This window comes from Meriones unguiculatus, chromosome 10 (assembly GCF_030254825.1).
Source record: "Meriones unguiculatus strain TT.TT164.6M chromosome 10, Bangor_MerUng_6.1, whole genome shotgun sequence".
Taxonomy (NCBI): Eukaryota; Metazoa; Chordata; class Mammalia; order Rodentia; family Muridae; genus Meriones; species Meriones unguiculatus.
In genome coordinates, this window is record NC_083358.1 from 8,645,350 (window position 1) to 8,669,730 (window position 24,381).

The window sequence follows — 24,381 nt, forward strand, 5'->3', positions numbered from 1 at the left end:
ACAAGCTAACTCTTCACTGGACAAAACCATGCTTCTCTCTTCTGCCACTCTCCTGACCCAGGGATGATGACAGCTCTGGCCACTTTTGAGAGCACATCAGGAATCTCAGCTAGCATGAGCTGATTCCAAGTTGAGGAAGCTCCATTCAGACTTCAGCAAACAGGTAAACAAAAGGAGAACTCTTAGTTCTAAGAACTGACAATCCAGGTAGACTTCAGAGCAGTTCCATCCAGGGGTTCTACCAATACCATCAAACAGGCTCATCTTCACTGCATCTTCCCTCTGTGTTTCTGGGTATATCACTTTCACCCTAGGCTTTCCTCACAGGCACAAGATGGCTGCGCTAGCTCCGAATTTCACACTTTCATCCCACCAGGGGCCCTGAGGAGAGAATGCTCCCCTTATCCAAGAATCCCAGGCATGTCTCACTGGCTCTAAGTGGGTTACACTTACATCCTAATCCTGTAACTGTGGCACCAACTGGTTGACAAGACTTTAGGCTCACCCAGGAGAAGAAGATAGGCTCAGTCACACATCTGACAATGGGGCAGTGAGGTCCCTGGGGAGATGAGAGAGCTGCTCCACAAGAGAGTGGAGGATGTGGGGTAGTATCCACAGGGAGGACCACAATGCCCATTAGGGATGCTGGGCCCCATGCCTTCACACCTAATCATCATTAACCTCACCACAGCCTCCTCCCCCTTTGTGAGGAAACTGAGGCACAAGGAGTTGAGGGAGATATCCCAAGGTCACCAGGTGATGAATTTAGGAATTAAGCCCAGCTTGCATGGCTACAGCTTCCTGGCTCCTTACTCACCCCACGGTCCTTCGTCAGATGGTCCTCTGACCACAAACACAAGGTCAGCATCTAATGTCTGTATGATGGACTTGCAGGGTAAAGACTGCTCCTAACAGTAGCCATCGTTTAGGGATGTAGCCCAATTGGCAGTTTGCCTAGCATGTGTAAAGCCTTTGGTTTGATTCCCGGAACTGCGGGCAGCAGGTGTGGGGGTACGTGGCAACAGTCGTGGTGCCAGGAGGCGGAGACAGGGGGATCAGCACTACTGTGAGGCCAGCTGGGACTATGTAGTGAGATCCTGTCCTGAAATTAAAAACAAAAACAAACAAACAAACAAAAACTACCGGCCAGGGAAGGAATTTTTAAATATCCACAAAGCCGGGGCACAGATGCTCACAGTGCTTTCTTCGTAATTGTTAAGTGAGTGGCTGAGATGTTCTCAGTGGGAATGGACACACACTGATCCACCTGGTGATGGAGCAATCAGTCAGTACTTTCAGATTGGGTGGGGGTGGGGGGCTGTGTCCCTAAGGAAACAGGGATAAGGCAGGGGCATCTGGGAAGTCTACCTCTGCCTGGTTTGATGTGACCTGGGGTCTCTTACTTGACCTGGCACTTCCTGACCTGGCTACGCAGGAAACCCCTGCCTCTGCCTCTCCGGCACTGCAAGCACTTTGCATACGGAGCTGTGTCCCCTGACCTCACCGAGTCCTGTTTAGAGCACGGTTCTGTTCTCATCTAGACCCATTTCTGTGAAGAGACCCTGCCATGCTAGGTTTCCACTCACAGCTTACCTGCACACACACACACACACACACACACACACACACACACTCAGTGCAGGAGACTCAAAGGGAGGGGATGATGATAAGAATAGTCTTCCCTCCAGGACTGATGACAGACAGGACCGGAAGACAACCCATCACCAGCTTGCAGCCTGGATGGCTATGACTCACATTTGCCACATGAGGAAACTGAGAACTGCAAAGGCACAGCAGAGCCTTGGTCTCAAGGCCATGCTTTTACTAGATGCACACTCTGCCTCTGGAATGAAGAAAACCCAAGGACAGCACAGTGCAAAGCCTGCTGAGGTCTAGAAAAATTCTCACAGGCTTGGGCTGTGGGTGGGGAGAAGGCCCTCAAGAAGCCTTATAGGTGTGAGCCAAGATAGGTTACATCAGCTCCCAGCTTAAATAAGCTCCTGTCAGCAAAACTTTACCCAGGGGGATCAGGTCAAGAAGACATTCACAAACCCCATCACCCTGAGATAATGGAGTCCAGCAAAAAGAGCCAGGCAGATACTGTGAAATGAGAAGACTGGCTGGGGAGGGAAGGATGGGCAGGCCCATGGGTACAGCGAAGGGACAAAGAGTACTTCTTGGCAGATCGCAGCAGAGTTAATGTCATTTTGAATAACTTGTTTACTCAGTGATTATGTGATTAATGGGTACTGCAGGACATAAAACCAAAGCACAGTGGCTGGGGCATTTCTGGGCCTGGCCGCAATCACCACTGCCATAGAAATAGTTAATCAACTTAAGTTGTCTCCTGGGATAAATAGTGTGTAGCTAGTGGGCAAATGGATAGATTTGGGGTTTCTAGAGCCCTTCATCTCTGGAAAAGTATAAGCATGAGAAATGATCCCAAAAGTGGCAAGAAAAAAGTTACCACCATCCTTGTGCCCCTCTTTCAGCAAGAACCTCCTGAGCACCCAGCTCTCCTCTGTTGCAGCCCTTCCTGCTCTCCTGGCCTTTACTTATCCTGATGACCCCTGTGACCTCCCCAAGCACACAGACCTACAATCCCCCACCCCCAATGGCAGGGGATACTGTTCTGGATCTTGGCAGCAGCCAGGAGCTGCAGAGCAGACAGAGGCAGCTGAGCTAGGAGGAAACTAAAGCAACCTCACCTGGCCCTCTCCTTACAGGGTAGCAAAAGAGGGCTCAGAGATGTCAAATCCAAGGTCGTGGTAAAGGATCAGCATCCCTGGCCAGCTACTGAGTTGGGAGAGTACCAACAGCAGGCAGCCTCACTGTGCTCCTCCAGAAGGCCTGCCTTGCCATGTAGAAATGACCACATCTCTGCTGCAGGTGCTACGCAAGCATGAAGGCCCAAGCTCAGTGTGCAGTGGGAGATGGCTCAGCAGACAAAGGCCTTCAAACCCAGGGACCTAAGTTCAATTCCCCAGACCCACTTCCTGAAAACTGCCCTGACTTCCACTTGTAGGAGTTCATCTGCATCTGCATAAGAGCACACATGCGTACACACATTTTTTTCCAGTTTTTCTAAATTAAAGCTTTGTGGTAGTGCATGCACTGTGAAGAGAGGAGAACCCGAGGGGCTCAATGGCCAGCCAGCCCAGTCACAGAGCCCAAGGACTGCGAGAGACCCTGTCTTTGAGATGGAATGATGGAAGTGATTGAGGAAGCCATCTAGTGCCCACCTCTGCTCACACCTGCACACTCATCCACACACACACACACACACACACAAAGCATTCGTTTGTCCTCTAGATCTGGGTGGAGACACTTCATTTAAAATTAATTCTCAGTTCCACCCATTTTCCTGCAAATGTCATTTCATTGTTCTTTCTGGCTACACATAGTTCTGTTGTGTCTATGTAGTGTACTTTTGTTATCCATTCATCAGTTGACAGACATCTAGACTGGTTCTGTTTCCTGACTATTGTGAACAGAGCAGCAGTGAATACTGACATGCTGGTCCCTCTGTGGTAGGACTCGGACTCTTGGCTAAATGTTCAGCTGTGTACAGCTAAGCTGTATGGAAGGTTTTTTGGGTTTTTGTTGTTGTTGTTGTTGTTTTTAGAGAAACCCACCACACTGGCTTCCTTAGTTAACTGTGGAACTTTTCAATCCCAGAGGGATTAAAGGTCTCCTTAGGGAATGGGGAGGGAAGGGTTAAAAAGACAAGAAGGCGACAAAATACAAGCGACAGAAGGAGAAGTGAGGCTGGGGCAGACTTGGGAGTTGGGAATGGGCGCCCCCCTCCCCAAAAGCGTGCATGTTGGTGGAATAGAGGCCTGGGGAAGGAAGAAGATCAACCAATCAATCAAAACAATGCTTTTGTATACCAGTCTAAACTAAAAACATTAAGATACAGGCTGGAGAGATGGCTCAGAGGTTAAGAGCGCGGGCTGCTCCTTCCAGAGGTCCTGAGTTCAATTCCCAGCACCCACATGATGACTTACAACCATCTATAATGAGATCTGGTGGCCTCTTCTGGCCTGCAGGCATACATTCAGGCAGAACATTGTATACATAATAAAGAAATCTTTTTAAAAATATTAAGATACACATTAAATATCACAGCACTCCCATAGAACTTTTGCCTAGCCTGGCATGGTGGGAGCCATGGTGGCTCTACCACAGAGCAATCCCCCCTCAGCCCCTGCCCCACGTGTGCTTCAGCTCCTCCCACAATCTGTAATACGGAATGAGGCATGAATGATATATAAAGAAGTGACACACTGGGCTGTTTAAGGAGCAGTGGACTCTACAAATCAGGTAGGCACACATGGATTTTTCTCCCACGTGTATTTTGACCTGCTGACATTTGTCTCTGCAGATTGTGACCCACTGGCTCAGGGACTAGAATCTCCCTCCACAAGAGTCTGTCAGTGTGCACACAGGCCCAGAGGCTGACCATGTGGGCACAGGCTGGAGACAGAGAGAGACAGACCAGCCTGGCCCTGACTGATAGCTCTGGTAGGTAAAAGACATCTGCATCAACTGACAGTCAACAGAGAAAACAAGAGGCCAATAGGATGGTCACATGGACTTTTGTGGAGGCTGGAGAGTCATCTGACTGGCTGTCTGAATACCTGGGCTGCTCCACTTTAACCCCCAAACCAATACCAGAGCTTGCTTCAGTGGTCTAAGCCCTGGTCATAGCAGAAGGCTCGGGAACCAAAGCACTGGTGCCCGCTCCTGAGAAGTCTAACACTGCTAGTCCACTCTGCCATGTCCTGCATGGGGAGGCTTGCCTTCTTCACCCACCCCAACTCGGACACCATTCCCCAGAATGGCATCAGACCCCCAGGAAACGTGTGCATCCCTTAGCTGGCCACGTTCCCCCAGAACACTGCACATCAGGGCCAGCCTTGGCCAGCGTCACCAGGCCCCTCCATGACAGGACTCTGGCTCTGAACCGGGAAAGAGAGGATGCAGACAGCTTTGGACTGCAGAATGGGGGTGCAGGGCCAAACTGTGCTCCCTGAACTCTGAGGCTGTTGTGCTCCCACCCGGGGGTGCCAAGGCCCCAGATCTGCAGCTGCGGCATCTACAGGCGTGTTCGCAGTGTGTGCCACCCTGGAGGAAAGGGAGGGATCAGCGTCCACCCTGCACCACGGTGGGCAGCGGTGTAAGGACCCCTGGTGTCTGCTGCCGCCCTGCACCCTTCCACACAGACGCTTAACCCACAGAATACCACAACGGCCAGGACAAGTGAAGCCTCTGACCAGGCGACGGGACCCATGCACTCCTAGTTCTGCTGAGCCTAAGCCCTGGAAAGGAAGGGTGTCAGGCCTCACAGCCAAGAAAACGCTCCCACCCTGCCCGCACGCCCCACCTGGACCTGCTCCAGCACATGGGCCCCCATTTGTAGTAGCATAAAAGGCTCCCCACAATGACCCACCCCCTCAATACGCTCCAACACATGGACCACTAGAGGTCATTTCTTTATTCAAACTAGACATACAAGAGCCTCCACTCCTCAATGGTTGGGTGGTACAGGACTCCACTCCCCACCAGCTCCCCCCTCCACTCCCCCAACCCTCCCCTGCTAATTCTAGCCTTGCCCTCCCCCACTATGCTTTCCTCCTCCCCTTGCTCTTCCCCCAGTACGTCCTCCCATTGTGGAGATCCGGTTCCATTTCTGTCCTTGTTGAAGTCCGCCTCAGTGTCTGAATTTGCCCACCAACGGCTTTGAGGGCCAGGCCCCCAGGCCCTGCTGTTCTAGGAGCAGAGACAGCTGCTGGCGAGCTTCCCTGTAGGGCACAGCCTAGGGAGGAGGGGGGAGGGGAGGGACCAGGGTGAGTGAGAGATTTGCTGAGAGAGCTGTGGGTGGAGGAAAGGGCTGGAGGGAAGAGAAGTCCACCTTAGCAGCCTCATAGGTCTTCAGAGACAGGAGCTGGGGCTCCTCCAGAGCTCTGGCAACCTGGCGGAACGCTGCGAGAAAGGCCGCTTTACAGAGACGGGACGGGGGCCCAATGCTGGCCCTGAGAAAAGACATACAGTGGTCACTGGGAAAGAACGGTGGGTCTCCCCACGCCACTCCCACAATCCCCTCCTACTCAGGGCCTGTGTCAGCAGTCACAGGAGGCAACGGCCACTGCAGGGCTCTTGTCCTGTGAGCAGGGCCTTGGGGTTCCCTAGCCCTGAGCTCCCTGCCAAGGCTCACTCCCACAGGGCCCTCTCCTCACTCCGTCTTCACACGTCCAGTGGCCACGTCAACAACTTCAATGTCAGGATCCCCCTGGCTCCAGTTGAGGCTCAGGCCATTGCAGGTGCTGGGCATGGGGTCAGAGGGGGCCACCAGGGGCCCGGCAAACAGGTGCAAGGTGGTTCGGACGTATGGGCACGGAAGACAGGATCCCAAGACACTGTCTAGTCTAGGCCGGGAATGAATGGCCCTGTTCAGAGTCGGGGGGTCATGGCAGGGGTCAGCTGTGGGTAGAAAGCACAGGATGTTGCCTGAGTCAGCACATCCTCCATACTACCCGGAGCCTGGCATCTGTGCTTGCACTTTGTGCCCCTCACCTAGGACAAGACTGGTGGCATAGAGGGGTGGCAGGAAGTGGGCTAGCAGCCCACCGCCCAGCCCAAGGATGGCCCAGCGTGCCAGCTTGTCACTGGCCGAGAGGCAGCCCACGTGGGTATCTCGGAGGGCGGGTGCCACATAGGATACAGGCTTCAGCTGCCCACAGACATGGGCCTGCAGGCGGAAGGCTGGGCTGTGCAGGACACTGTCTTCTGAGGCCAGTGGAAGGCTAAGGAGAGAAGGGGGAGAGGAAGCCCAGAATCAGGTTACTCTTTACACCCTGGTTCCCCACAACGAAAACAGGGGCCTCCCAGCCCAGGCCACGTACTAGATGTCATGGGCTGCCCCCTTGGGGGTGTTGCTCACATACAGGTGCAGAAAGACCCCAGGCTTGAGTGCGAAGGGGGGCCCAGGCCCAGGCTGGAGGGCCAGCACCGACCGCTCCTTGCCCTTGGGACCTCCCTGTGTGGCCAGCAGGAGCTGCCGGAAGAAGAACCTGGAAGTGCCAGGGAAAGGGGGCTGTGGTAGTGGTTCTTGGCAACCTGCCACAGAACCCTCCTGCCTGCCCCTCACCTCAGCAGGGCCCTGCGGGCAATGACCAGACCATGGCAGTCATGGAGCCGCCGGCCTGAGAACTCCAGCCAGCCAGCACAGCTGCTGCTGCCTGTGCCCAGGGCCACCAGCTCGTAGGTCTCTTTGGAGTGACCGATGGTACCTTGGACCTCTGTGCAGGAAGGGACAGGGAAAACTCAGGCTGGGAACCTGAGCTAGTCTGCAGAGCTGGGGTGGGGAGCAAAGCAAGTCCTACCCCTCTCCAGGATGACTGCGGCCACTGTTCCTTTACAGGCCTGGTACGGCGAACTCTCATTCAGTAGTCGGTCCAGGCCGGCACTGACCACAGCTGCACAGCGCTGCTCGTGGGTCAGGATATTCTCTGCGCAATGACCACAGGACATTTGCAAGATGCAAAAGCCATGCTTCCTCCAACTTTTCCTCTTGCCCTGAGAGCAGGCAGACACCCAGAGTTTGAACCAAGCGCCTACCTACCTATGCTGAGGGAGGTGAGCAGAGGCTGGCAGGGAGTCACAGGGGGCTCTGGAAGAGACAAGAGGGGATGGCTGCATGGGTCCTGGGTCCTCCTGACCTCTGGGACGCCAGAGAGAGGAGGTTGTCTCCACCTTACAAACATGGTCCACCATAAGAGCAGCTGCTCTTCAGCTCCCTGCCTCCAGGGTAGGACATCAGAGGTGGCACAGTTCTCCACGCTGATGCCCACGTGTGGCTGCACACACACCACACACATACACACAAACACACCGCATACATACACATATAGACACAACACAAACACACAACACAAACACATCACATACACCACACCAGACCCACACACCACAGGCCGGCCTTGGCTACCTTGTTTTTCCAGCTGCTTCCGGATGTAATCAAGGGCAGAGAGCGCTGCCTGCTGTTTGGCCTCCATCTTGCTTTTCCCTGTTCCTGCAGGACACACCAACCCATCCAGTTGTGCACTCACAGAAAAGGAGGAGCCAGGACCTGGGGAAGAGAACTTGAGGAAGTGGGGAGAGGGGGGGTCTCCTGGCCTTCACCTCCATCTGGACCATGTCGAGGAGAGGTTATCAACCCCGGCCTCCTCTTGACACCTGACAACAGATGACAGCCAGAGCAACCAAGAGGATCCACCGAGTGTGGAGTCCACAGACAGCAGATGGCGTGTATGTTCCCGTTGCTAGTTCAGCCCGGCTTTTACAGAGCCTTCCGGAACGAGCATAAGCGGCAGGAAGAACAGGCACTTTGGGGGAAGTAGGGTAGAGCCTAGGAGGAAGTTCCACCTCATACGGGCCAGCTTCCCGCCTACCACCAAACACAGCCTTTTATTTCTCTCCTCCAGGGACCCTGCTTTTAAAAGATCTTTCCGTTCAACACCATCATCTCAGGTGTAACAGCCCAAGCACAGGTAAAAATTCCAGAATTGGGTCACCCAAGGCTAAGAACACACTTAAGCTCCTTGCAGCTTAAGTGTGTAGACCTTTGGGAAGGGAGCCCACGGTGGCACTCCCCATGAGCACAGATGAACTTGTTATCAAACTCAGCAAGAGCAGGGAGAGCAAGGTGCAGACAGAGGCACCTGGGACTGCCTGCAATTGGCCCTTTCTACTAGTGGCAGCTGGTGGAGATGTTTGCTTCGCTATAGCCTTGTAGGCATCAGACTGTTGGGCTCGCTCCCTGGTGGCTTGGCTTTACTTGGGGGATCCTGGGCTCATCCAGGCCAGCTCAGTAGGCCACTAGGGAAACATGTTCCCTCATTAATCAGGGGCTCCCTTATCCCCCAACACCTACCCACACCCTCCTGCACCACTGTCCCAAATCTCACCAGCAGTCTGGTCCTCTAGGAAGGTCAGGGAGACACCCAGGTTAGCCACGTACTGGGTGAGCAGGGCCACAGCCTGGACCGGGGGTGGGTCCTTGGGCAACAGGCTGAGTCCGCAGAAGGCCATAGGGAAGTCACCCGCAGGCCCTGCGCATAGGACAGGGGGCCCCTGGGCCTTGCAGGCCTTCCTGTGACCATCCTGAGCCCTAGCCACGTCAGGCTCATCGGTCCCAGGTGTCCCGTCTCCAGCCTCTGTGGGCTCCTGGCCTCCTGAGGGCCTCCAAGGCCCGGGGCTGATCTGCAGCGACGCTGCCAGTCGAGGTCTCCTACGCCCACCCTCGTCCGAGCTCGCCATGGCTGCACCTTTTTTTTCCACATGGAGCACGTGGCACAGAGCTAATCATGAACTCCGCCTCCGCCTGGGGCTGGCCAATGGCGGATCGTGGCGCTGTGACGGATGCTGCGATCAGCCAATGAGAAAGCCAGTCTGCCAGAGCTGTGGTCTGGTTGCATGGAGTGGAATCTACCAACCGGCCACCCGCCAACTGGGCAGCGCGAGGACAGTTCTCGTGAGGGCTCGCGCCGTCAGCCTCTGCTGTAACCTTGACCCTTGGGAGTGGACGGCTGAGGGTTTGGAGGGTTTCTGCCCAGACTACGGCCCATCCTAGCCCTTACCTGACCGGAGCCCTTGTCCTTTGCACAGCCTAGTATCATGTTTTAAACCTCCCAGCCAAACCGAAGTACAAACTAGCCTATCTTGCCTTCCCAGAAGGGACTTTCATTTGGAGTGGAAAATACCGCAAGATGTCCGTTATTTATACTGAATGGGGTAGGACTGGCAAGATGGTTCAGCAGGCATTTGCCTCCAAGCCCAGGGATCTATCTGAGTTCAGTTCCCAGGACCCATATTTTAAGCGCAGAGACTCAAATTGCCAGAGGCTTACTGTGGTCTCCACATACCTGCCGTGACATGCTCACTCACAGCATACAAACAAATGTAGTTTTAAGTGAGGGGACTAAAGTGAAGGGAGGATAAAGAAAAATACAAGATGAAGGTAGGGGTGCAGGCAATTTACATAATATCGGCCATGGAAGGTCATGCCAAGGGTTTGTAACTATATGAATATTTGCTGACACTTGAGTCCTGTGCATTTTATTGAGTGCTGAGTATATGGTACATCACAGTGCAGCTTATTCAAAGCAAGCCAGGAGGACCTGGGATTGACCTCACTGTGCGGATATAAATGTCTTATGAGGGTGATACAGGATACTGGTGTGATAGACAAAATGGTGGTCTCCCCAAGATGTCCACACTGTAGTCTCCAGAGCTGAGGAATATATAATGGTACTTGCCTAGGGGGAAATCAAAGCTTCTAATCGGCTGACTTTATTTTTATTTTATTTTTGCTTTTTTTTGAGACAGGGTTTCTCTGTGCAGCCCTGACTGTCCTGGAACTTGCTCAGTAGACCAGGCTGGCCTCAAACTCGGAGATGGCTTCCTGAGTGCTGGGATTAAAGGTATGTTCCACCACTGCCCAGCTAATCAGCTGACTTTAAAAGAGTGCATCTTGACTTAACCAGACAGGCCAATATAACCTCAACCACCCTTGTTGGCAGAGAATCGGAGATAGTATCATGAGGAAGATTCAAGTAGCCATTGTTAGCTTGAAGATGAAGAGATGTGCTATGGGAAAGCAGGAAGCTTCCAGATACTGGAAAAGGCAGAACACAGTGGTGACTCCTGCTCCAGCAGACCCTGGTCATACTGTGATTTTGGCTCACTGCATCTCTGTTGGACCTCTGACCTAGAACCGTAAGAAATTATGTTGTGTTAGATTTTTGGTAACTTGTCTTAGCAGGGTTGAGGGAGTGGAGGGGTTGATGGGATGGAGAGGGAAGGGACTGACTTATATGACCTTTAAGCTTGGCAAAGGAATACTCAGCTGATGCCAGTTCTCAGAGGATTGAGGCAGAGTTGAGTGTTTGAGCCCACCTGAGCTGTACATCAAGGCCCTGTTTCAAAATGAATGATCTCCAGTGGCTTTTGCACATATGTACCTTAACCTAATTAAAAAAACAAACAAACAAAAAACTATGTAGTCCCAATTATTAATCCCAAAGTTATTGGCAAGATGTCATTTTTTATTATGCTATAATCACCCTCTAAAGTCTATTTTACCTAAACTATAGAGATCCTGCGTTAGGTCATTACATTTATGAAAAATGTGTCCTCACCTAACCTCATTGGCAAAGCTGGTCCACAGGGGCGAACCAGTCTGCTAAGCCAAACTTGCATCCTATAAGGAGCGGCCTGACTTCATTTTTCAATCTGAATAAGTGTGCTGACGGGCGACCTGAGAGAATTACCTCATCTCATTCCCGTTTGGGGGAGAGGGGTTGTGACAGGCAGAGTTCTGCCCTTGTCTTCTGAATTCTGATTCTAACCCTGAGAACTAAGTAAGCTGTGACCTAACCCATCAGTCAAAGTGTCCGTGAAATGGGACAACAGGGCTGATGTAACTTTTTATTTTCATCTTTTTTGAGAAGTCTTTTGTGAAACTGTAACATACCCACAGGAAATGGTACAGAGCCTTCACGCTGATAACTGTGTTGTGGAACACAGTTATCTGGGCATGGCATGCTACTGCCATCTTGAAAAGAGGTTGGCTGTGATCACCTTTTTGAGACCCTCCCTAGATCAAGTGCCCTCGTGGAAGGAGGGTGTGGGGAGGGTCTTCAGGCCCTCACCTAAAATTACAGCTGTTCCCTCCTACCCTTACCTAATCTTGCCCAGCTGCAAGTACTCTCAGCAAATGCTGGAGTGTGTATAGTAGGTGGAAGGGTAACTAAAGGGTGGAGGAGCTTCTATCTATGCTCCCATGATGCAATGGGACTTTTGGGTGGTGCAGCTATTTGGGGGATCACCACACCCTCCTATAAGTAACTCCGATGAACTCACTGGCTCACTGAGCTGGACTTGGATGGGATACTTTCTTCAGGCTTCCACCGCCTCCTTTGCTGAGGTGAATAAGTTCACACCCCTGGGGGACAGCACACACACCATATGAGCAGCACTTAATGAAGGAGCAGACCCGTCATCCCACCAAGCCCTTCCTCATTCTCCCATCCTCATCTCTTAATGAAGCTTTCTTACAGGTCCGCCAGCAGGGCACCTACTGTCTCTTGGCACCCTCCTGTTTGGCACCCATTTCTAGGGCAGTACTCCACGAGGGAAAATGGTAACTGTGAAACAGAAAGTGGAAAGGGGCCATCTGACTCCAGGCACTGTTGTGGTTTATTAATATTTATTATTGACTTATCTTTTAGTTAAGCAGCGGTTATTTCTAATCCAGCTGTATACCCAAATCACCACACAGAGACTGTTGGGCCTGATAAGGCCTGCTGCATCCACCTGAGCCTGGCTTGAGTTTGGAGACCTGTCTTTAGCTTCTCATTTAAGAGGCGCCACTTCTAGGCAAAAGTGATTCAGCATATCCGCCTTAAAATCAACCCTGCCTGGTAGCTGTTACATGGAGTTTTGTCGCTGGTCCATCTCTCCTTGCACTACCTAACCTTGCCTTCTAATTCATCTTACCTCACTTCCTTAACCCTGCTCTCTGACCCAAACCTATAAAAAGGACCACTTTATTCAATAAACTGAGTTCCTGCTTCGACAGATCTCCCGGCTCGGTGGTGTTTTATTCCCTGGGGTATCTGGGGAGGTCCAGACCATTGACATTCACCATCCCGCTCAGCCATGGAGGGTGTCCAACTGGACTGGCCACCCTCCTCTCAGCTCTACCTGCCAGATATCGACCCGGCAAGAGACTAGGATTTATTTCATTAACCTAGAGCACAATGTTGGGCAATGATTACTCCATCCTGAACCTCCAAACTCACATAGTTTCCTACCATTCAGATTTTACCCATTATTCTTTCTTTTAGTTATACTTAGGTCCAGTTCATCTCTCCATGTGGTTCCAAGTTCTCTCCTGCTGACCTCTCCCCTATTTCTCCTACTCACTTCCTTCTTTTCTCCTCTGGACCAGGATTTCCCACCTGTTCTCTGCATTGCTCAGCATTGGGACTGGTTGCTTAATTGACAATATAGAGAACAAATAGTGTCATGTTTACACAAACTTGAGACAGGTGATGCTTAGAATAAGCATCACAATGCAATGTCTGGATTGAAACAAGATAATGGGGTAGAAAAATCCACATTTAAATGAACAAGAGTAGATTGTATACATTCCATAAGAACATTATACCAACATTTCCCCCTTTAAGTCCAGTAAAAGGCTCATTTTCTTTCAATACAATAATAATTATAAAATTATAAAAAATAGTAGGTAAAATTTACATGTACAATGTCCAGTCCATGTGTATTTGGCAACTTAGGAGAAAGTATCTGATTATCTATCCTATCTTGACAAGTTTAGAGTTCTATATGTAAAATAACTTTTATCCTTATTGGTATTACCTATATGAAAATATTTTCTTAAATTCTAAACAACTTAAGCTTAATTGTGTAACTATAACTATTTGGTCTTCAGCCCCACCACAGACTTGAGAAGGAATAAAATTAGTTACTGGAGTAAATAGAAAGTGCATGTTAACAGCTTCCAAAAAATAAAAAATTGACAGAGACAGTTTGCTGCCTGAACAGTCACCCATAATTCTCTATAACGTTGGATCATCATCTTCACCTTCTGGCTCAGAATATTTGACAGACAAATATGTGAAGCCGGAACTATTTAGAACTTGCTTACCCTGTCTTGGCAGAGTTTGGCAGTCTACTTGTCCTGCATTTAAGCTTGCCATTTTTAGCAGAATTCTGTCTATTGTGAAACAAGGGTATTTTCTTTACCCAAGTGGCTCATTTGCCATATTTGAAGCCATCTCCATATGGAGGTTCTTCGATAATCATCATCTTCTTTGAGGTAGGTTGGGTGCTGCCAGGAGATGACCTGTCTCATTGCCAAAGAATCTTTAAAATAATAAAGACATTTTAAAATGCCATATTCTGTAGGTCTCTGAAGTTTTTGAAGACTACCTATCTTTATGTAATCATCCTGTCTATAAAATCATATCTATCTGTTTAACCTAGGTTGTACACTCCTGAGACAAATTAGACTAGTGTCTGACATGACTATGAAGCGATTAACTAGCAATTAACTTGCATTACCTAATACCCTAAATAGTTTGTAATAGTAGTTTAAAAGTATTGGAAGTAACCTTGAATTTGTATCAATATACTAAAATTAACCAATGTATTAAAAATAGTTATTTTTGCATCAATATACAAAATCCTATACCAGAGTTAAAATTATCCTTATTTGAGAATAACAAAACCTTAAGTTGAGTAGATTCAATAATTTACCTCTTGTCTTATTATTCCTGTAAGATATCCCTGTATTCCCCTTTCTTTTCAACCCCTTTTCTCCTTATCTAAGAAAGAAAGACAGAGAAAAGAAAAAAGGAAAAGAGAGAAATCCCTGAGTCTTACCTTGTTTTCTCTCTGAATAAGACCAGTAATAATTTATAACCATCTCCCAATGACAATGAATATTCATAGCCACAGAAAACAACCAAAACCCTACCCAACTCCTTTTAAAGGAAATTGAATGTCGTTTTCATGGATTTCTTCTAGCTGACATTTTGGACATGCAGAAATCCTGTTGGGAGGCCCAAAAGAAATTGGGAAAGATGGTTAATTAAGCAAGCATTAACATTTGTGGTCCAGTCTTTGAATGTTGAGAAAGTTCATGCTTAATAGAAGTCCTGTTTGGAACAATCTAAAATGTTGGACCAATTGAGATTAGTAGGTTTCTTCAAAGCTCTCTTGGGAGCAGGCTTTGATGAGAAACAGCAATTGAAGTAGTTGAGGCAGGAACAAGCAGAATGCTGGAATATGCAAGATGCTGGAACAGATGTGTCAGTGTCTCAGCATGCTGGAAGGAGGATTCTGTCAGGTTTGAGACAGTGTCTCTAGTGTCCAGTCCTTTTGTTCTGCAAACATATAATTTCTCACAAGCATTATACAGTTCTAAAATTATAAATGCATGAGATGTGCAGCATGAAACTAAACTGTAAACCAATATTATCTATGACAATATAAAGAATGGCATAATAAATTTTGAGGATATTGTAGCCAAGAATTTATTGGCCATGTATTGTTGGAGTTCTGGCTAGAGACATTTTTTATGTCTCAGTTAGTTTCAGAGTTGTTCCCTTGTAAAGGGATCAGTAATATAAATTAACATTATTATTATTGAACATACAATTATTATCATGTTGAAATAAAAACAAGGTTGTATAGATCAAAATATCTTTTTTGGGCTCTTGGGCGCCTGTTTTATTAGGTAGACTTAGTTGCTATCTATCTCCTGAGAGAAGGCCTCCCATTAGCTAGACAAGCTGGTTGCCTTGAGCAATAGAAAAGGCATGTTTTAAGTAGACTTTATATAAACTCCTTTTTAATTTAGAATTTAAGCATACCCTAGGTATCTTGTACCTGTTTAGAGGTTTAGGCCAAGGTTTTTATATATGTTGTAGCTATTTTTGTCCTATCCCCTTTTTATACAGAATGTGAAGTTATGCCTTTATAGCCAAACTTTATATAAAACCCCTTTTATCTTTAGCATTTAAGCATATCCTACTCATCTTGTACCTGGGTTTTTACATTTGTTGTGGCTATTTTTGGTTTGCCCCCTTTTTGATATGGGATAGACAGTTCTGCCTTTTAAACATATGAATTATAATTTTTGAGTTTTTAGGACTTAACTAGGCTGGCGTGTATTTTGCCACCTGTAAGCCTCCTGTGTCTTTTTTGCATCAGGCATGACAAACATTTGTCCCCCATGAAAATGTCTCACGTTTGAAAGTATAAGCCAGCTTCCAGAGCAGTGTGACATCATATCTCTTTACACAAACCTAAAATTGATGTGAATCCAATCTTTAGAACAGCAAGGACATAACATCTATTATTAAGAAAAAAGAACTTACATGGTAACCTTGAGGAAATTTTGTCATTTTGAATCTTAGACTATCTCTGCAAGTGACTAAACAGCAGGAGTTGGCACCCTGGCTTTTATTATGTAAATTAGGCTGATCTGGAACTCAGAGATCTGCCTGTTTCTTTTTGCTTTGTGTTGGGATTAAAGGCATGTGCCTTCACCAACTTGTTCAAATATTTTTTTTCTCAAATCCATATCATTGTAACTCAAAGCCTTTAAATGAAAATCAAGCAGAGACAAGAAAATTTTAAGTTTTAGGTCAGTTGTGTCAATTTAGGCTATAATAAGCAAAGCCCAGTTGATTAGTTTTTTGGAATTTAGTTGTTGTTATAGTGACTTGGTGGACCCTTACCAGAAAGAGCTGACAAGTATCTTGCAGCTAGAGAGCTTTGAATTTTAGCTGCTATTAATCTAATTTTTATTAGGAAGAGTGCCCTTTCTATTGTCTGTAACTTAGTATTCCATTCCTTGGCTTTTTCCCTATTTTCTCCTTGAACTTTCTTGGAGAAGGCATGGAGAAGAGCCATCACCATTAAGTATATTGCAACTAGATCCGACTACTATGACAACCAAAACAAAGCCAAAGGGGATTAAAACATCCTCTGCAATGGCATTTTTTTTTTTTTTTTAATTTTAGATGCAGTTTAAGGCCAAGCTCTGTCTAGAGGTCTGTCTGCCTACAGTTCCTTTTTTTCCACCTATGGCTGCTGCTGTTGCTCTGAGCTGAGCTGAGCTAGCCACAGTATAAGGAAGCCATGCTGGTGTACCCCTCCTCTTAGACTGCAGCCAGTTTTGTTATGAAGTCTCGGGTCTGCCCTGAGCAGGCTGTCTTTTGCTCCTGCCTGTTTAAGAGTCTCTCTTAAAGAAACAGTAATTGACCTGGGAGTTTTTAGGTTTTAAGTTTGGGTTGTATCACTGGGAGCTTATTTCTCCTACCAAATTATGTTAAAGTATGATTTAAAGGATGTGGATGTTTAGATTAGTTAGGCACCATTTGTTGTGGTTTATTAATATTTATTATTGATTTATCTTTTAGTTAAGTAGCGGTTATTGCTAATCCAGCTGTATATCCAAATCACCACACAGAGACTAGGATTTATTTCATTAAGCTAGAGCACAATGTTGAGCAAATGATTAAAATGATTACTCCATCCTAAACCTCCAAACTCACATAGTTTCCTACCATTCAGATTTTGCCCGTTATACTTGCTTTTAATCATATCTTAGGTCCTGCTGTCGAGAAGCCTCAATTTATCCTGTAGTGACTCTCTTCCTTCAATCATCCTGTAACCCTCCAACACTGACAAAGATCACCCTAAATCTGGGCCACACAGTCCTAGAAGTGGCTCATCAGCGGTGGTTAGTGTTTGTTGAGCGGATCAATTTAAGCTTCAAAACACTTCTGTGAGATAGGAAGTTAATGAGGCAGAGGCAGGATCTTCCAACTCCGGGACAGCTCGGGCGTCACAACCACGCCTATTTTCTGTCTGCCCTACAGGTGGCGCTGAAGGACGCAGTGAGGCCTGGCTGGGGGCGGGACTTCCTTTCTCTCTGGAGCACTTCCGGCTCTTTCCGGAAAACAGTTCAATCTCGGTGTGGATTCTCCAGCAGCTGTGGGCGGCTGAGGAGTGGCGCTCCGGCTTTTTCTGTGGGCCCAGGATCAGGTGAGGCTGTCGCTAGGCACCGACTGCAGGAACCAGGGACAGACCGACTCCCTCGCCGAGGCTTGTCATGGACGCTTGCGATGAGGGAGGGCGGTACGGGACACGTGTGAGCACGTTACCACACACCGGTCCTCAGTTCCTCAACTATAAATTCAGAGCCTTCATGCCTCATCCAGGTGCTAGAGTTTCTACCTTTTTTGTTTGTTTGTTTTTCGAGACAGAGTTTTTCTGTGTAGCCCTGGCTGTCCTGGAACTCACTTTGTAGACCAGGCTGGCCTCGAACTCAGAGAAATCCACTGCCTCTGCCTCCCGAGTGCTGGGATTAAAGGCGTAAGACCCCACTGCCTGTCCGTGAGTTCCTACTTTTATTCAGTCCAGGGCGGAGAGGCTTGTGGTTGGCTGTGAGGAAGAGAGGAATAGTCCTCGTCCACGGAGAGGTGGAAGAAAGTCTGCCTGCCACTGTCATGCAGTGTTTTAATGGACGCTCCGCCCTCATCAGCATCCCAGCTCATCCCACACCCTGTATATTCTGTGGTTGCCTATCTCTTTGGCACTTTCCCTGCCTCAGCGCCTTTTTCACTCACTGATCATTCTCCCTGGACCCTCTTCCAAGGTGTGTGCAGAGCTATGTTCCTGGCTGCCCTTAGGGAGCCCTCACCTGCCCATCGGCCCCCTCCCCTGTGATGGGGGTGGGGGGTGGTGAGCAGTTTTCCCGAGGCCCTTCTTCTCCAGCATTAGGCTTGCATAGTCTGGTTTTTACCTGCTTCCTTGTAGTGGACTCCCCCGAGGATTCTGGGTGCTCCCTGGGAACCCTGGTGCCCTTTTCATTAGATACGTTCTCTCCAGGATGGATTTCCCCAGTGCCCTGCGCCCTTCATTGTTTATGGCTGGTCCTCTCGGCACTGATGGCCCTGACCTGTCCTTCATGTGCAGTTGGAGAGATGTGCTGACTCTGCCAGGGTTCCAGCCACAGAACTGTAAGGTGAGGATGCAAATAGGGCCTGTTCCTTGGTTTTCTCCTTATCATTCACACTCGGTGGAACAGGTGATGGGGAAAGAGGACCAGGCAGCTGCTATTTGCAATGTGTATGGGCCACCCTGCTATCCAGAAAAAGAGAGGCTGTGGCTCCTCTTTCCTCCCTACCGCCCCAGGTTCGGTAGATGTTTATTGGACAGTGTCTCTGTGTCAGGGTCCTTACGGGCCCAGGAGCCCAATTTGAGGAAGTCAGGCAACCAAACATTAGGGACTGCCAGTTACATTAGAGCACTCACACCCACAGGCAGACCCAGTATAATGTGGCCTTGGCTCTATTGGAACAATGGCATAGCAGGGAAAGGGGGTAGGATTTCTGCTGGCATCTTGAGGGACAGCTTCAGCTGCCTTATAGAATTGAGTACATATCGGAGAGCAGGTCAAAGAGAGGGTTTTGGGGGAGGGGTGTTCTTGGTACTTGGGACAAGGGAGCCTTGTTGATACCTTCTTGGAGCCTCGCTACCCCACTGAATGGCAGGACTCAGAGGAAGTAGCTGAGGAAGTTAGAGGTTATTGGGCTCTGGGTGGGACAGTCAAGACATAGGGGCTTCCTTCTTTGAAAGCTGCTGTGAATGGAGTTTCTTCAAATACGAACTCTAGAGTTGGCTGCCTGGGTTTAAGTCCATGCTTTTTATTGACTCTGTCACCTGGGGCACGTGACAGCAACCTCATGCATCAGTGTCTACATCAGCGAAGTGACCAGCTTTTTAGAGTTGTCACGGGGACTGAATGAGTTACACCCAGGAAGTGCACACCTGTCATGTTACTGCTGTCCCGTTCCCCTAGGACCGGACATCGTCCTTGGCCAAGAACCTGCTGTGGGAACCAACGACACCAGGACCCCTCCCCCTGCTGCCTCCTGGTCCTGGTAAGAGTCTCCTGAGCTCCCTCCAAGGACCTCAGCTATCACACATGCATGGGCATTCCATACCCTGGATACCAACTATCCTGTTTCCATGCCTTTTCAGGCTTGTCTCTGACCCCTCTCCCCCCTTAGATCCCTGGGACCCTGGTGTGACCGCTCAGGACCTCCTTTTCCGGGGAGGACACTGCTGCCGGTCTCGAGTTGTGCTGGATGCCACTGAGCAGGTAAGTAGTCCCTGGGTGGGATGTGTCTCACAGCCTGAGCTGTGCTGATTGACACAGCCATTCCTCCACAGCTCAGCCGCTTCCTGTGGGACCACGGGGACATCGCCTTTGCACCCCTGGGGAAGCTCATGCTGGAGAACTTCAGACTGGAGGGGAGCCGGGTGAGCAGCCGCCACTGGTCGGGAGGTCGGCCACCTCCCTGGTGAGACCCACGGGTACAAACCTGACAGGTCTTCCCTGCAGGGTTACTCGAAAAAGATGACCATAGTCAGCGTGAAGAGGCTGCTTCAGGACCTTGGTGGACACCAGCCCTGGGGGCAAGTAGCCAGTGAGAAGGCAACCATGGGCAGGCCTGTGATGGGAGGTGGACAGAGCTGGGACACTGAACATGTTTTTGTCACAGAGGCTTTTCCAGCCCTACACAGTCATGAGCCATGAGTTAACAAAATCCCCCAGCTCCAAACAGGGAAAGGGGGACTGATAATTGGTGGGCCGTAGACACAGCTACATCCAGGTGTTCAGAATGTTGACAGGGCTCTCTGTTCGCTCATCCACTTCCTTCTGTCTGACTTAATTCAAGTAGCAACAGGATGGCTTCTTATTCCACGGGAAGAGTCAGTGTCAAGTACCACAAATCCTGGGAAAGACTTTGCTTAGCCTGCCCGGGGTCATCTGCAAGCCACTCTCTAGGAGGCACGGAAGTGTTCAGGGTTTAGGGTCCAGGAATGGGTTTGGGTGTATTCTAGGTAGCTAAGAAAGAGGGTCTCTGCTCGTCCTTCACTGTCTCAGCGCCATCCTCTGCTGCTCTGTCCCTGCCTAGGTGTCCCTGGGCTTCCCTCAGCCACCGGCTCCGTCGCTTCTCCATCCTTGGGGGTCCTGTCCTGAGCAGGTCGGTGTCATTGCTCATGGGGAGGCTTCTGCACGAAGAGCTGGCTCTCCGGTGGGAACAGTTGCTGCTGGATGAAGCCTTCACCGGGGGCGCTTTGGCTTGGTTGCCTGGAAAGACGGCACGGGCTGGACAGCTGGTCTTCCCTAGTGGCGGTGCCTTGGACAAGCTGTGTATCCTTTCTTCTTTGGTGGGGATCCTGAGGTCATCCACAGACCGGTCCAGGGCAAGAATGATATGGATGTCCAGACTCCAGTCCTTGACCCCGAGGCTCAGATTTCCAGGACGTCAGTGTGAAATCAGGTGGCAACCCCCGGGTCCTTAAAGACCCAGGGCACATCCAGCTTCGAGGGCCTGTACGGCAGGTAGTGTCCAGCACTGTCCAGGGTGAAAGTAAGAAGCCTTCCTCTCCCTCCTCCCTTCTTATCCAAGTGGCTACCACCCCCAACACACACTGTGAGCCTGACCTGTCTGTCCTCCCCAGCGCTTCTGGCTGTCCGCTCTGACTACCATTGTGCCATGTGGAAGATTGATAAGCAGAGGCCACCAGCACCCCTGCAGGTGCTGCAGGTGGAGAAGGGGGCCACTGGTATTAGCCTCAGGTGAGGGATGTGGGCTTCCTGGAATAGGCAAGGGTCTGGGAGACAGGCTGACTTGCTGGATCCTAACAGCACCCTGTGCCCTGTAGCCCTCACCTGTCAGGAGAGCTGGCCATCTGCAGCCGTTCAGGAGCTGTGTGCCTGTGGACCCCACAAGATGGGTAACTCCCCTTCCCCCCAAAACCTTCCGTCCCAAAGCAGAACCATGGCTTCTGCTCCATGGCTCAGTCCTCCTTCTGCCCAGCCCCTCAACAACCTTGTGTCCCCAACCCTCAACCAGGCCCACACTCATGGCCTGCCTTCCTCCTCAAGGCTGCAGCTAGTGTACAAGGACCCTGAGACACTTGCCTTCCGGGATCCGTCTCCCTGGCGCTGGGCAGACTTCACTGCCCACCCGCGGGTGCTGACTGTGGGGGACCGCACGGGTGTGAAAATGATTGATGTCCAGGTATTGGTGCGAGGGGTCGAGAAGCAGTAGAGCCAGCTGTGATGGGCTGTGCGGGGCCTGCCTCCAGCTTGAAGACTCCGACTGACTGTGCTGTGCTCTACCCAGGGCCCCCCAGGCTGTGGCTTGCTGCTCTTCCGGGCCGGGGCAGAGGCTGCCTGCCAGAAAGGAGAGCGGGTGCTGCTTGCCCAGTACCTCGGTCAGCCAGGCCCCACCTGCACTCCTCTGCATCTCATTTGCACCCAGGTGAGTGGCAGCCTCTTCCTTGGGCTTCTGCTAGCAGGCCTGATGCACAGCCATAGGAACCAGGGAGTGATGGGCCCCCTTGCATATGACCTCACTAAGGCCAGGCGGACTGGGTCATCTGCAAAACCAGATCAGGACCTGGGAGAAGCCAGGGGTTGACTCTGGCTCAGGTCCCCAGGTGACACGTGTCTACTGTTGGGTGTGCAAGGGTGGATGTCAGGGACTTCTAAGCAAGGCTGTTTTCATGCCTCTTATGAGAACCATTCTGGGATAGTGCTACCTGCCCAGGAAACTGGAAAATGTTTTAGGTTTGGTGGGCCAAGTTAAGAGGGACTTGAAGGCTGATAGGAGTGCCCTCCTCTGGGTGCTGGGTACATCCTAAATGCTGTGCAGCCTGGAAAGTTATTGGAAGGCTGGTACCAGCCATCAGCCAAGCCCACCTTTCCCCTCTTCTTCAGTTCTCGATCTACCTGATGGATGAGCGCCTCCCGCTGGTGCCAATGCTCAAGTGGGATCATGGCCTGCCCTCTGCACCCCTGCTTGCTCGCCTGCTACCCCCAGCTAGCCCCGGCTGCCCACGGCCCCTGCTACTGGGGGGTCAGGGTGGACATCTTCAACTACTGCATATAGCAGGTCAGCCAGGCAGGCGGGTTTGAGCGGGTGGGAGGGCTCATAGAGACATGCTAGGGCTGGGGGTGGTATGCCTAGCTCTCTATCTCTTCTCCAGGAGAGGGGGCCTCCATGCCCCAGCTGGCCGGCCCTCCTCAGTCTCTGCCCTCCATCACGGACTCCCTCTCTGCCTTTCCCCTGCTGGAACCCAAGAGGCAGCAACAGCTGCAGGAGCGTCTAGAGGCACCAGTCATAGGTGCGATGGGCAGAAGGGGGTTGGGGCTGCTGTGGGGAGGTGTTGCCCGGCCCTGCAGCTCTTCTCCTTTGCTGTCTAGGTCTGGCCGCTGCCCCACCCTGTGCCTCTGCCCCAGGGCTGCTGTTCTTCCAGCTCTCGGCAGCCGGGGATGTCTACTTCCAGCGCCTACACCCCCAGCCAGCCTTCAGTCCTGGAGAGCCACCTGACCACCCAGCACCAGCGTGCCATACACCTGGGGCAGCAGCACCTCCTGTGGACCAGGGGACGGCACCCTCTTGGACCCCTCAGGCCAGGGCCCATTGCAGCCGCTGGCTGGAGGCCCTGATGGAGCTGGCCCCAGCTCGTCCAGTGTGGGCTGCGCCCACCTTCTCCCACCGCCGTTTTCTGGGCCACATGGAGCTGCAGAAGACCCAGGGGAGCCTGCCACAGAAGCTTCGAGCAGCCATGGCCAAAGGGAGGCTCCTGCGGCCTGGGGATCTGGGTACACTCCCCAGGGCAGAGCCACCTCCTGCACCTGAGTGCAGCCAGAAGGATGAGCTCACTGAGCGCTTGGCAGAAGCCTGGGAAGGCCGGGCAGCTGCCTGGTGGAAAAGACATCAAGGTCAGACCTCAGGGCCCCAGACACAGACCAAGCGACCGAAGCGCAGGACTCCGCTTTCTAGCACCTTCTCCTCGTTCACGAGCAGTGCCCCTCACAGCCAAGACCTCTCTACCTCAAAGGCCTGGTCTCAGCCACCAGGGACTCTATCCTCCCAGGAGTTAACACAGGATCGCGAGCAGCGACAGACCCTCCGAAACCACACGGCCAAGCTGCCACTTCAGGACACTCCAAGACCTGTGGCTACACCGTCTTCCCAGGCCTCCAGCCTCCGGGCCATGCCCCTCAGGCAGCGAACACCAGTCCTCTCTGGCTCCCATCCTCCCCGGAAGAAGCCACGAATGGGCTTTTGAGTGTGAAAAGCTATGCCTGAGAACCTAGCCTTCATCCTGGAGACTTGCTTTGAGTTTAGCCACTCCAGGGCAGACCCTCTACCTCCCAAAGCACTGTCCCATGGAGCCAGGCTAAAGCAATGGGGAATAGTCTATTTTGTGTATTTGATGGCAGGTTATTTGAGAGCCAGCTGCAGAAGGTGCCTCGGGGTCACTGATGGTGGTACCCTGTGGGTCCCAAGTTCCCCAACTTATCCAGTGTGGGCTGCCCCCACCTTGTACTGCCATTTTTTGGGCCACAGAGCATGCCATAGGAGCTCTGAGCAGCCATGGGGTTTTGGGTATATTACCCAGGGCAAAGCCCTCACCCCCTGCACCTCAGTGCATCAGGGTTGCTGGAAAATAGGGCCACTGTGTCAGTGTTAGCCTCCTGTCCTCAAAGGAAATGATGTTGGGTCAGGGCCCTGCGTGCCTCCTGAGGTGGCACAGTGGGTCACCACCTGCTATCGTGGGTAATATTGTGGGGACTATTGTGTAATAGTCCACATAGGTTCTGTAGGAGTTGATACTTTGGCTCTGGCTCAGGGATTAAATAAACCTGTCCACCGGCCATGAGCTGGATGGTCATGTGGGCAGAGAAGA

The 24,381-nt window shown here is 50.7% G+C and overlaps 2 protein-coding genes and 1 long non-coding RNA gene across 7 annotated transcripts; 2 read left to right on the forward strand and 1 right to left on the reverse strand.

Moving 5' to 3' along the window:
* Positions 1-5,332: 5,332 nt before the first annotated feature.
* Positions 5,333-9,321, reverse strand: Adad2 (adenosine deaminase domain containing 2). Its single transcript, XM_021631068.2, has 10 exons — positions 8,970-9,321; positions 7,991-8,131; positions 7,625-7,672; positions 7,386-7,511; positions 7,151-7,301; positions 6,906-7,073; positions 6,577-6,806; positions 6,240-6,483; positions 5,915-6,035; positions 5,333-5,818 (listed from the first exon to the last, which is right to left on the reverse strand). The coding sequence occupies exons 1-10, from the start codon at positions 9,319-9,321 to the stop codon at positions 5,714-5,716; spliced, it is 1,686 nt and encodes a 561-aa protein (XP_021486743.1). The 3' UTR covers positions 5,333-5,713.
* LOC132656799 (uncharacterized) lies at positions 7,507-11,235 on the forward strand. 2 transcript variants are annotated; one of them, XR_009594522.1, is made up of 5 exons: positions 7,507-7,638; positions 8,081-8,310; positions 8,487-8,552; positions 10,390-10,484; positions 10,584-11,235. It is a non-coding gene; the product is annotated as an uncharacterized LOC132656799 (long non-coding RNA). The 2 variants fall into 2 exon arrangements; XR_009594523.1 differs by having other exon boundaries at positions 10,390-11,235.
* Positions 11,236-17,547: 6,312 nt separating this feature from the next.
* Positions 17,548-24,379, forward strand: Taf1c (TATA-box binding protein associated factor, RNA polymerase I subunit C). Of its 4 annotated transcripts, XM_060391892.1 has the most exons (16): positions 17,548-17,646; positions 18,025-18,259; positions 18,493-18,628; positions 19,466-19,547; positions 19,677-19,768; positions 19,840-19,929; positions 20,012-20,085; positions 20,589-20,827; positions 20,931-21,047; positions 21,139-21,256; positions 21,343-21,414; positions 21,566-21,701; positions 21,807-21,944; positions 22,403-22,577; positions 22,672-22,809; positions 22,889-24,379. In XM_060391892.1, the coding sequence occupies exons 3-16, from the start codon at positions 18,494-18,496 to the stop codon at positions 23,758-23,760; spliced, it is 2,478 nt and encodes an 825-aa protein (XP_060247875.1). In that variant the 5' UTR covers positions 17,548-17,646; positions 18,025-18,259; position 18,493; the 3' UTR covers positions 23,761-24,379. The 4 variants fall into 4 exon arrangements, with proteins under 4 accessions (XP_060247875.1, XP_060247876.1, XP_060247878.1 ...); XM_060391893.1 differs by lacking the exon at positions 20,012-20,085 and having other exon boundaries at positions 19,840-19,970; XM_060391895.1 differs by lacking the exons at positions 17,548-17,646; positions 18,025-18,259; positions 18,493-18,628 and having other exon boundaries at positions 19,470-19,547; positions 19,648-19,768.
* Positions 24,380-24,381: the final 2 nt, after the last annotated feature.